This window comes from Lagopus leucura, unplaced genomic scaffold, assembly GCF_019238085.1.
Source record: "Lagopus leucura isolate 7727_CA_CO unplaced genomic scaffold, USGS_WTPT01 Super-Scaffold_100028, whole genome shotgun sequence".
NCBI classification, from domain to species: domain Eukaryota; kingdom Metazoa; phylum Chordata; class Aves; order Galliformes; family Phasianidae; genus Lagopus; species Lagopus leucura.
Genome location: NW_024962279.1, coordinates 1,066,604 through 1,078,927, shown reverse-complemented (window position 1 = coordinate 1,078,927; position 12,324 = coordinate 1,066,604). Strand labels below are relative to the sequence as shown.

At 48.1% G+C, this 12,324-nt stretch overlaps 1 protein-coding gene across 1 annotated transcript in view; it reads right to left on the bottom strand.

Moving 5' to 3' along the window:
* PTPRG (protein tyrosine phosphatase receptor type G) overlaps positions 1 to 11,128 on the bottom strand; it is a 373,912-nt gene extending 362,784 nt beyond the window's left edge. The window contains exon 1 of the mRNA XM_042880843.1: positions 10,795 to 11,128. Within this exon, the coding sequence (XP_042736777.1) occupies positions 10,795 to 10,879 (85 nt within the window). The 5' untranslated portion in view covers positions 10,880 to 11,128. The remainder of the gene's footprint in view (positions 1 to 10,794) is intronic.
* Between the last annotated feature and the right edge of the window lie 1,196 nt (positions 11,129 to 12,324).

Below are 12,324 nucleotides of genomic sequence, written 5' to 3'. Positions count from 1 at the left end.
ATCCAGACTCCAGTTTTTCCACTGGAAGCCATCCCTGCAGAGTGCTGCCCAAGCACGCCAGGGGAAGGCTGTGCTGCCCTGCCAGTGCTGCTCTCCTGGGTCACAGCTACCCATTCAGCATAGCTTCCCAAGCATATGCTTCCTCTCCAGCTGGTTTTAAATTACTTCTAACTGCCAAATATTCTTTACTGCATTTACTTCCCAGCGATGATTTAAAATAAATGTTTATTTTTAAATCATATTTGACATTTTATTAGGTACACTGGAAAATAAACCCATTCCTACATATGCAAAAATTAGGAATTAATGAGATCTGGCAATTATCTTGATGGAATGAACCAAGTGACTTAGTTGCACATACAGAGTTTTACTAGAAAAAAAGCCTGCTCCAGTAGTTTAAAAACAAATGAAATTGCTTCTTATTGATTTTAATTTAGGTTGAAACACTAGCTGTCTCTCCAACAAAACCAGAAATGGAAACAACTATAAATGAGTACAAGACACGATAAGATCGACAGATTCTCAGGCAATCTAGAATAGAGATGACCTCCAGCATAGATGGTAGTTAAAATATGACAGCATATGTATGGATCGATAAATAAGTTTGCATTTGTCTCAGCACCAAATGCTGTGGAGATGCATGTCTTTTTCTCTTTGTTACTCTAAAACGTTGTCCAATTAAGCTCCACTGGTTTTTCTTACAGATCGTCTAGATTCTAATTTACAAATAAAATCAAGAGAAGCAATTAAATGTTAAGTACTATCAGCATGTTTCCCCAAGTGATGCACATGTGCAACAGAACAGAAGTAGTCCAATCTTGATACAGAAGGCCAGGTTACAAATTGAAATACATTTGTATTATCATTACTTGCAGGCTTCACGCTCTAGCAAGTAAGAACGCCAGGCACCACGCTCCCCTTCTGTGCACAGCAGAGGCTGACCAGGAGCTCACACAGCCTGCAGCAGATGCACATAAATGTTATTTCTGCAAGCACGGACTCAGAGTAGGAGCAGCCCAGTGCTCATGGTGAAGGAGCAACCAGGTGCTAAAGGGTGCACACAAAGAGCACTGACTGATGCTGGAAGGGGCTCCTGATGATGGCCATCTAGTCCATCACTTCTAATGTCAGTGAAAGCCTTGCTGGCAAGCTGCCCCACAACTCCTCCAGCTCCCAAGGCTGCACACAAGGCCAGGGCCTGGCCCACCCTACTCTCCTCCTGAAGCAGGGAGGACATATTGGCTACAATCAACAACAATCAAGTTTATGAACCTTTCATCATCCCAGAACTTGATCCAATATTAGCTGATAGCAATGGATCAGATCTTATCAGCAGATTTTGCTGAAGGCCCAAAGGTTGGAACATTGGACTCCCTGACTTACATCAGTCATAGACATCTCTCCCTTCACAGATGGGATCATATTAACAGGAGGAAAAGCGATCTACTCTCCCCATCTGGTGCACAGTACAGCTTGCCCAAGACAACCATGGGCAAAAGCTGAAAGCATCTAAGGAAGGACAGCTTAATGGAAAGAGGGTCATAGCAACAGGGCACCAGATCCTAACTCTCACAGTGAGCTCAATACCTGCTTCCTCCCAACCTACATCCACTGGAAGAAAATGAAGATATTGGTAGAAATAGCATTTCTACCAAAAACAGCAGGATGATTAACAATAAGGGGGCAAGGGAATGAATGGGGAAAAACACCTTCCTAAGCAATCCATCACCTCCCTAGGGTTACATCCAAATGGCCAGCTGTTCCTTGAGTTCCAGTTGAGGCTCAGTGGTATCTGCATCATTATGAGATGCACCAACATCTCCTCCCTTACAAATTGCTTAAGGGGGAAAAAAAAAAAAAAAAACAAAAAAAAACCCCAAACCAACACACACACACACACGACAGAGCAAAAGACAAATTTAAGACATTAAGATCACAGAGTACTACTGTTAGAGTGGCCTGCCTTTGTAATGGTAAAGTTGCCTCTCTAGCTTTAATGAAGTCACTTTAAAAAAAAATGCAGAGATCTATTCAGAGTTTATTAAAATGAAGCTAAAAACAACAAGAATTAGTGATCCGGGCCACATCCAGTGAACAGCAGACTACTTTGTTCAGCACTGGCTCTGATAACCATCTAGAAGTCATGCTAGGCAAACAATCAACGTGAGCCTTCTTGCTGTGGCAGAAAAATAGGCCGCTAGAAAACCTTGGACAAACAGAAAGGGCAGCAGCATTGTGCATACCAGATATGAGTAAGAGCCACGCTTAGCTCTGGTGTACACCCTTCTAAAAATAAGTTGCATAAAAACCTGGAGAAAAGTAAAAAAAAAAAGTCTGTAAAAATCATTCAAAGGCTGGATAAAATCTGATAGCAAGAGGCCTGTGTAGCTCAGGTCACTGAGTTAATCAGAAGGACACTGCGATATGGATTGATTGCCGTAAGTACTTTCATGGGAAGAAAATACCAGAGGGCTCTTTTAACTGGTAGAAAAAAGTAGAAAAGATACAGAACAGTTATTAACACAGCTCTGTGCATGCAGGTTGAGCTTTGCACCTAGCATCCGCTCAGTTACTGCCGATATGATAATCACAAAATATTTGCAGTAACCACTTGTTTGGTGTATTCATTTTTGATGGCTGTTTTATTCAATGGAAAGAAGTTGGGTCAGGCTTCAAAACAGGCATAAAGCAAATAATCCCTATTACAGAAAGGCATCTGTTGACAGCAAATCTCACACCTTCCTTTGCAACAGCCACAACTTCGGTCAAAGAACAGAGTACAGCCCACCACAATGACTCCAAAGGCTGCTGTGCAAGACGAGCATCCCTCTAGAAAGGCAGGATTTTAACAGAAGGACTACACATCTCAGCTTCTCACCCAAAGAATCACACAGACGTGGTTCTACATTTCATCACACAGCAAAAGAAAGACCCCCCATGAAGTACAGAGACTGTACCAAAACCACGCACCTTTGACAAAGGCAGCCATGGAAATACTGTAAAGAACAAACAGCCATTTTTCAGAACAATCACAGGAGGGCTTTGGCAGAAATCCTCACCTGACAAAAACTGCCACAGAAACAGTAGCATCAATGGTGCTATGACAATTTGCAAAAGCTGAGGACCTACCATTATGTTAAGATAAAACACTGTAAGCTTGCAACATTTTGCGCCCCAGGTTTACAAAGATAACAATGAATTAATTCACAGTAAACAAAAGAGAAGCATTTTACAATGCATAAACAAATTTGTAAGAAACCATTTAAAAAGTCACAGCTTCCAAGAGTACTGTCACCGAGCCTGTGTTTTTAACACTTACTTAAATAGCTAAAACTGCACAAAGGTGTTGCGCTGGAACACAAACAGATCTACAGAAGCCATATATAATCTGATGCAAAACCCTGGGGCAAAAGAAGAGAAGGAAAATAAACAACTAATTTTAGAACCTGAATACTCCATTAGCAATTCTCACCAATTAAAAGATGATGCAACTGCTGTCAACAGGCAAATTTTAGTTGTACGTTGTATTTAAATTGGTGTTTAAAATACAAAACACACAGGCTCCAGCACTGTAATAATAAGCTTTAGTTACTTGTAGCTTGAGACCAACAACCAGAAAAGTTCCACCCTACCTCTCATTCCATCTACAAATGGATGCAACGTTTCAGAGACAGTTATGCCACACAGACCTCATTTCCACTTTGACTGGAGCACGACCTTACTACAGACTCCAGGAAGCTGCAAGAACAGTAGGAATCTAAATACCAATGAAAGTCAATAGAAAAAATCATGGTTAAACTCATATGTGATAGTAACATACATCTGTACTTAATTATTTGAAAGCTACTGCCCATCTTTGCTGTTTGGGCTTGAAGTTTCCCACTGGAGTGAAGGAGATAGAAAACATATCCAGCCACAGAGACTGAAGATGCAATAGGCTGAGGGGAGGCAGCAGTCTCACACTGAGATTCACAAAGCTGAGGCTGATTTGGACACCCATCCACTGAAAACAAACAAACACCACACTAAACTTGCTCTAAGATGATGTGCAATTCAGATACTTTAAAATAGATAGATTCAATAGAAGAGCATCTTCTAAGCATACCAAACAGTGACTCAAAGAGCAGTGGTCCTCGGTGCTGGAGGGGTTTCTGCATGGACACCTTTCTGTTTTGGAAATCAAACAAGGCCCGAAGAAAGCAAGTATCAAGACAGAAGAGTTTCTGTGTACTTCTTCAGTAGAAAAACAGCTTATTGAGTGTGCAGGGTGCAATTGATTTTGCCTTCCTACCTTGATGCTTACTCACTTCTGCTTGCAGCAAAGGCCTCTTCCAGCCTGGGACAGCCAACCCAGCTTTCCTACCAGCCTGATAGAAAACACCCACTGAACTCCAGGTCTAAGACAGCAGGCTGCTAAGAAACAATCCAAATGGTAGATGCTTTTGCAGGAGCAAACAGCCAAGGCAGTGCTGTGACTAAAGCAGGTATTAGGTTATTTCAGGTTATTTTCAGTGTCGCTCCCAAGCCTCCCGCAAGGACAGAGGAAGCGAAGGAGAGAAAACTGAACAACTGCCCGCTTTGCTTGCGAGGGGTTATCAGATAGCTGCCCCTTAGCAGCAGCAGAATAAACCAGCTCCAACAGAAGAACTGTAACAGACACGTTTTATTTCTAAAAGGAGAACAAAACAGCTGCCACAAGGCCAAATAACATCCTATGTTCCGCTTCAAAATACCAACGCAGCTCTTCAGAGCTCAAGGTCTCATTCATTACCTATCTGCAAGCTGAGAAAAGGATTTTTCAAAGCAGCTTTCCCCAGCTAAGTATCCAAGTATCAAAACACCTAGATTTTCTTTAGAAAGGCCTCCATGCTATGAATGCAAAGTCCCTCGAAGCAGACACTGGCACAGGATAAACATATTCAGGCATCACTGCAGCGTTTATGCATAGAAAAACTGCAACATCCACGTCAATTGAGATTTTGTGTGTCAGTTCTGCTGGCAGGTGCACGATGCGGTCAAGTTTCAGGTTCTAGAAAATGGTTCATCATTATTCAAATGACTTGATAATTAAGAACACTAGTACTTCAACTCCCAAGCAAGCTTAGAAATGCATAATAAAACCACATTAAAAACAACGAGGCCACGTACCAGCTGATTTTACTTCAACCATAGCTCTCTCAAAGACTAATTCAAATTGCTCAAAGGTGAGCCCATTCAGCGTAATAAAGACATATCTTACAGTGATTGCATCAATTATTTTTTTTTCCTGCCATGTTCTCCCCCCTCCCTCAATCAGATGTGGAGATTATTCTCCTCCACTGGTTCCCAAGAGTACTGCAGAGAACCAGAGAAAAGGAAAACCAAAACAGCAATACCCCCAGAAATATCTCAGTACCTTCACTGTTTTGCTCACATTCTTTGCCCCCATTCATCTGTTCATTTTCTGGGTGGGAAGTGTCTCTGCGTAGGCTACCAACATATTATAGCTCAAGGCAAAACAAACAAACAAAAACAAACAAACCAGAATCCACTGCACCCCAGCAGCTGTTCAAAAACAAGAAGTGTACACAGAAAGGCAAGTACCTTGAGGCACAGCCAGCACAGCCCTGTTACCCAAGGATACACCTGTCCTCGCTGCAGTGCAGTTAAGCTGCTGTGTGTGTGAGCAGTGCTGAGAGGGAAGGATGGAAGGAAGGAAGGAACCATGCTGACTTACCTTGGGTCAGGTACAGCAGGAATCTGGTAGGCTACATGGATTACAAGCCCCAGCATTACCACAAGCTACCATGTAATGGGAAAGGTAAAGGATGGGACAAGCGGGAACGGCTTTAAACTAAAAGAGGGGAAATTCAAGTTAGATGTTAGATAGAAATTCTGTACTCAGAGGGCAGTGAGGCAGCAGCACAGCTGCCCAGAGCTGTGGGTGCCCATCCTGGAGGTGCTCATGGCCATGGATGGGGCCCCGGGCAGCCTGAGCTGGTGGGGGCAGCCAGCCCATGGCACAGGGTTGGAGCTGGGTGGGCTTTGAGGTCCCTTCCAACCCAAGCCATTCCATTATAGCTATTGCCATCCTCTTTCTCTGCTCTGCTTTCAAACACCCCACATCTCCACTAAGCCAACACAGGTTGATTCTCCATGGCAGTCCACGGAGTCGCATCCCTGCCAGCCCAGAGCAATACAACTTGGGCCTATAGGTTTCACTTGGAAGGAACATCAACAGGAGGTTATGAGGTAAAGAACGGAAACATCTGTAAATGTACACAGGTAGCTAAAGCAGTCCTCAGAAGAGATACGTAAAAGCACAGACTAACCTACACTGGGCACATCTACACCCTCAGATGCCTGAATACCTTTCAAGAATGTTTGTTTTCATGTGAGATTCCACTTCCAAAAATAATTAAAGTTTGATTCTAGCCAACAGTTTAAGTACCACAGCACGTAAATGTAAATAATTACAGTTTGGTCAATGCACAGCAGCAACTCTGATCTTTAAAAATGGAAGGACAGCAACTTGGGCAAACAGAAGTAAGTATCATTTTTTCCGTAATTTCACAGATTAATGTGATATATTAGCTAAAGAACAGTGCTATTACGGTACCCTTAGGCTTTAGATCACATCATGCCACATGTTCATTTGGCTGCTAAAGAGCAGCAACCAAACGATTAGCATTTTTTCCAAGGATAGTAGAGATTAATAGTCTGAAGTCATTTCTTTAACTTTACCGTGAAACCGAAACACTGAATTTAGAGCCAACTTTAATAACATTATTTCAGAAAATCCCAAGTTAGTCCTTGAGTGCTGATCAAGAGGTGAACAGGGTCCTCACTGTTATCTGGATTCGCTGTAATTGGATACAAACCCCAACCAAACTCGAGCATCTTGATAACAGCACAGCTTTAACTAAGGGCATACATATAACTAAAGACACCACTTCTCTTACTAAAGGAACAGAAGCTGTGAGCAAAGCCACCACCCTACTGAAATCAATAGGTGTTTTTCAGCAATTTCCCCAAATCTCCTTGTGCTTCTAGTTCTAGGTTTAAAAGGCGAGCGAAGAGCTTAACACTGGTTTCTTTTTTGAGCTGTACTAAAGCTCTTCGTTTCCCATCACTCAGCTGTTCCAGCTCTCAGGCAGAGGAGCAGAGGTGACAGGGTAACCCTTCACAGAGCTCAGCAGGCCCCATCTGCTCAGCAGAGATTCCCAGTGCGATACAGGAGGGACAGTGAACAACAAGATAACACCCACAGTAAGAGCCTCACTGCTCTGATCAGAACATACTTTTTCTTTTTTTAAATTTCAAAATCCTTCTTCCCCATTTCCTACATTTCCTAGTGAAGAAGAAGAGGAACTAGGGCATGAGAAAACAGCCAGAGACACCCATGCATACAGGCATGAGCTTCCCTTCCTCTCCCAAGCATAGCAGCATCCCCAGCCTAAACATACACAAAGCAGAATCTCTTCAATGCCCAGATGTGACTAAATTCCAATTACCCCTCGCTTGCATTCATTTACTTTTTAGCAGTGCCTCCCCTCCTCGAGGCCTCTTGTTCCCTTCCCTAACTTCGGGGTTCTCTCGCTGCTCTCCGGCTGTCAGTGCAGGCAGCTCTTCTGACTGCCTGAGGACCCCAGAAAGCCACATCCTGGCTGTTAACCACAACTCAGCTCCTGCAGACTGCATGGACAGCCAAGCTCTTCCTGAGCTGCCCCCAGAAGCGTGCCAGCCGGCTCGGCTCACACAGCCTGGGAAGGCTCATTCCACGTTCTTTATCTGCAAGGACTCCATTAGCGGCTTCCCGGAATGCAAAGTGTATTTTAAGAAGGAACTGAAAATAAGGGATAATTAAAATGTAAGAAGTGTCATCTTCATAAAAGCCACAGGACTAAATAAAGTCTTGGAGGGCCCTCTCCTGTACATTCCGTATTTCTCTACGTGCACAACACACCTTCCTCTGCAAAACCTTGAGCAAACAAAGGCAGTCCTCTCAGCACCTTGACAGAACAGCTAAAGTAGCGTTTGATTAGTTCATAAGAAAAGCTCTGAGGCTATTTTTTCCTCCAGGCAGAAAATAGTTACAGCAGGATTACCTCTCGACTTGGGAGTATGAAGACTCAAAAATCCAAAACCCATTTACAGACAAGCACCAGGAGGGCGACAATTTCATTCATTAAGACAGAGCTAATCTAGGTTTGTGCATCTTGTCAAAGGAAAAACCAACAATTATCACCCAGAGATGACAGGACTGTCACAGCAACAGCCACAGATGAACAAAGGTGCACTTTTTCCTTTACAAGAAAGTATTTATCTCTCAGCAGAGCACTGAGAAGCTACATAGAAAGGTATCACAGCAAGATTACTATTTACATCTTACTGATTCTTGGTGCCGTGAATTTAGATTAATGAGCAAACAGACCCCATGGAAACCACCTCTTCTACCTTGTCTTGGTTTGATTTATTAAGCAATGCAATTACCAGTGACAAGCCCACAGAGAAATGCACTGAACTTAGCAGTTCAGGAACAGCAAAACCTTACCTATCTGTGTGCGCAAGGATGCCTCCTTCCTCTGAGTGCAACCAAAGGGACAGCAACACACACACCTACCTACACAGTGAGCACTGACTGCAATCCTAATGAAAGAATACTGCAAAGGCTTGTTTGGAGAGTGGTTCGTTTATTTTTTTGAAGAAAAATTACCCTTTGTGCTTCTTCACAAAGTGAGTTAGAAGGGAGAAAGCAAACAGCGACTTCTTATATTTAAAGAGAGCTGGATACAAAGAAGAGGGAGGAAAGGTGCTTGTTGCTTAGCATACAAAATAACAACACCTCAGCTCCTCGGGAAGCTGTATGAGAGGAACTGAAACACTTGCAGGAGACATGAAGTGGTTAATAACGGCTGGGATTCCCCGCCAACACAAATTCCAATGATTTGCCATTGGATGCTGTCAGCACCAATGTCCTGTTCCAGTCCACTGAGATCCTCCCTGCAGCTTCCCTGCCTCAGGCATCTCCCATGCATGATCAGAGTCCAGAGCGCATCTACGCCACACACACACTCACACTCACACACACACACACACAGGCACCCCAGGAATTGCTGCTTTTCAGAAGAAGGCATGAAAGAGCAGCAGAGTCACTGTGGTCTGACATGATGTTGTCTGGACGAAGAATAAATGCAATCTGCACAACAGCCTACTTCCCAAGCAAACCCTTAGCGATGGACAGCCCTGAGACAGCCCCAAGTATTACACAGCTGTTTTACAGCTCTGGCATTGAAGAGCTCACCTACACACAGCAAACAGCCACAGACCTGCTCCCCCTGATAATCAAACCACAATGCAAATATTAGCAGGCTCAAACGCCGCTGATCAAAATCTGCAAGTCTCACAGTATTGTCACATTAAGCCTACATTGCAGCTTGTTTTCCTCAAGCGTGCCTAGAGCCTGCCTTCTAGATGTAATTACTGTGCAATATATATCAGAACCAGAGAGAAAGGCTTCACTCTGAGGGCTGGAATTGAGAAGAAATCAATACAAAGGAGATAAATGTTTCTTCAAGAGCTGCAGAGGTATTAACCCTCTCTCCAGCTTATTTTCTTCTCGCTTCCAATCATTTTACCATCCGAGAAGCTGCTGGAAAGACCGGGATGTGGCAGCTCTACCTGCTCAGCTCTGCACTTGAGGTTAGAAAGAAATAAAAATGAAGTGTACTTAAAAATTAAAAAAAAAAAAAAAGTGGAAGTTGCTGCGACGCTTTGAGAACTGCAGCCTCGCTCCCGCCGGCACACGCGGAGCAGCCCACAGCCGGGCAGCGGCAGCAGCACGCGGGAGGAGCTGCGGGGCCACGATCCACGGCCGGTCCCGTACCGAACACGAACACACGGCGGGGAGCGCAGCCCACCGTGACCTCCACGGGAGGGTGGCGAAGCCGGGAAGAGAATAAAGAAACTACGTGGGGGAGAGAGGCTCGGGGTGGGGTTAAGGCGTTTTCAGGACGACCCTGAGGACTGGGGGCAGCCCGGCGTACGGGTACGCGCCCAGCAGCGCGCGGCGCGGAGCCGAGGGGGCCCGGCGGCTCAGCCCGAAACAGCGCGGCCCCGCGGGGGCAGCGGCGGCGACAGAGCGCCCCTGGTGGGGAGCGGCGGCACCACGTCCCGAGCCGCGAGCTCCCCCGGGCCGGGGGCGCTGCCGGGGCCGCGGATCCCGAAGCGGGGCGCGGAGAGGGAGCTGCGCTCGGGCGGGCGCGGAGCGCGGCCGCCGCGTTTCGGCGGAAGGCGCGGGGGAACAACGAAGAGCCGCCGAGAGCGCGAGGCGGGAACGCGCGGGAAGGCGCTGAGCTCCTCAGCCTGCGGCCCGCATAGCCGATTCCCGCGGGGCGCGCGGTGTCAGCCCCGGCGCGGAGCGGGAGTGCGGCTCCGCAACCCCGCCAAGGTCAGCGCGCGGCGCGAGCGGGGCAGCTCCGCGGACACGAGTGGGGCGGGTTGGGCTGCGCACAGCGCGGAGCGAAGTTTGCGGCGGGGGAGAGGAGGAATCGGGGCGCCGGTCCCGCGGCTCGACGGGAGCCCTCGGGCAGCCCTCCGAGAGCGGGGAATCGCCCGGGGACCCCCCCTCGGGCCGCCCCACATCGCGGCGACCGCGCTGCAGCGGAGAGGGGAACGCGGCAGCGCGGAGCTCAGCCCCGGCGCTCGCGGAAGCGCTGCCCGCAGCACGGGGAACGCGGCCTCAGGGCTCCCGTCGGCACCGCGGGGGTCGCGGGCACCGGGATTCCCCCCTCACCGCCGGGCGCTCTCACTCACCGGGGAAGCACACCACATCATGGAGCACGGAGCTGGTGATTTTCAAGAAAAAGATCCACCAACACGGTTGCAGTAGCCTCCGCATGTCCAAAGCCGCACATCGAAAGAGGGGAGAGGGGCTAAAACAATTAACGCGCAGGGAAATTAAAAAAAAAATAAAAATTAAAGGGGAAAAAAAAAAAAAAAAAAGAAAAAAAAGGGAGGGGGGAAGAACAAAAAAAATAAAAATAAAAATAAAAATAAAACTTGTTGAAAATAAGTTTCGACCCGCGCCCCGCGATCCTTCGGGAGAAAGCAGGGGGCTGCTGCTCGCCTCCTCAGCGCGGAGAGAAGCCCACGGCCGCGGGGCAGGCGGGCGGCGGCGCGCCGGAGGGCGCGGGGACCCCGCGCGGCGTAGCGCGGGGCGGGCGGCTCGGGGCGCTCAGGCGGGCGGCATGCCGCGGAGCGGGAGCTCACAGCCGCCTCCGCGCACGGGCGGGCGGGCGGCGGTCAGCCGGGGCCCCGGCGCGCTCCATCCTGCTGTACAGGAAGTGGCGGGCGAGCCCGGATCCTGGCGGAGACTTTAAAGCGGGGCGAGCGAAAGGGAGAGGGAGCGCGGCGCGGCGATGAGGAGAGGAGAGGCGAGGAGAGGCGGCGGCGGCGGCGCGCCGGGCGCCCCGGAGGCGCGCCCCCGCCGCCCTTAAAGCGGCCGCGGTGGTGGTGCGGGGACGCGCTTGGCCGCGGGGCCCCGTTCGTGTGCGCGCCCCGCGGAGTGCGAGTGCTCTGGGGTGCGCGGAAGGGAACGGAGGCGGTTTGCCGTTTGCACTCTTACCCCGGCGGCGTCTGTTTGGAGTTACTCGTGCCATTACGCCGCTTTCCGTGCTCGCTGCAGGAGGCGGGGGTTCGGGATGGGTGTCCCCCCGGCACCCCTTCCTCCCTCCCCCCCCACTGCTTTGTGCATTGGGGGTATCTCCGAGGGTGTCTGTCTCTCCGAAATCATGCAGCTCCCCTCCATTCCCCCTCAGTGCTGTACCGTACTGGGTATGCTCAGAGCCCCCCCCCAGAAAAAATCCTACAGCATTTTTTTTCCCCATCTAACGCTGTGCTGTGTATTGCCAGCAATCCCCACCAAAATCACACGGCTTTTTTTTTTCTTTTTTTCTTTTTTTTCTTCCCCATCACTCTGCATCATTCTGGACACTGCCAGAGGTCAACCACAAAATAAGACAACTTTTTGTTCCCTAGTTCTGTACTGGGCATTTTCAGAGAGCTCCCATCCCAAACAATCCTACACCCCCACTCTCACCTTCCCCCCCCCCCCCAAAAAAAAAAGTTCCCACATTTTCGTTCACTCAGTAATATATATCGTTCTGGGAACTGACAGAAGTCCCCCACAAAATTACTCTTGTTCCTCCCAGTGCCCTACACATGAGGTATTTCCAGAGCCCCCCTCAAAAATGAGGCAGATTTTGCAACCAGGTGAAGCCTGCCCCCACGTGCTCCATATCCAAGCCCTGACCTGCAGCTCACCCCCAACAACAGATTCTGAAC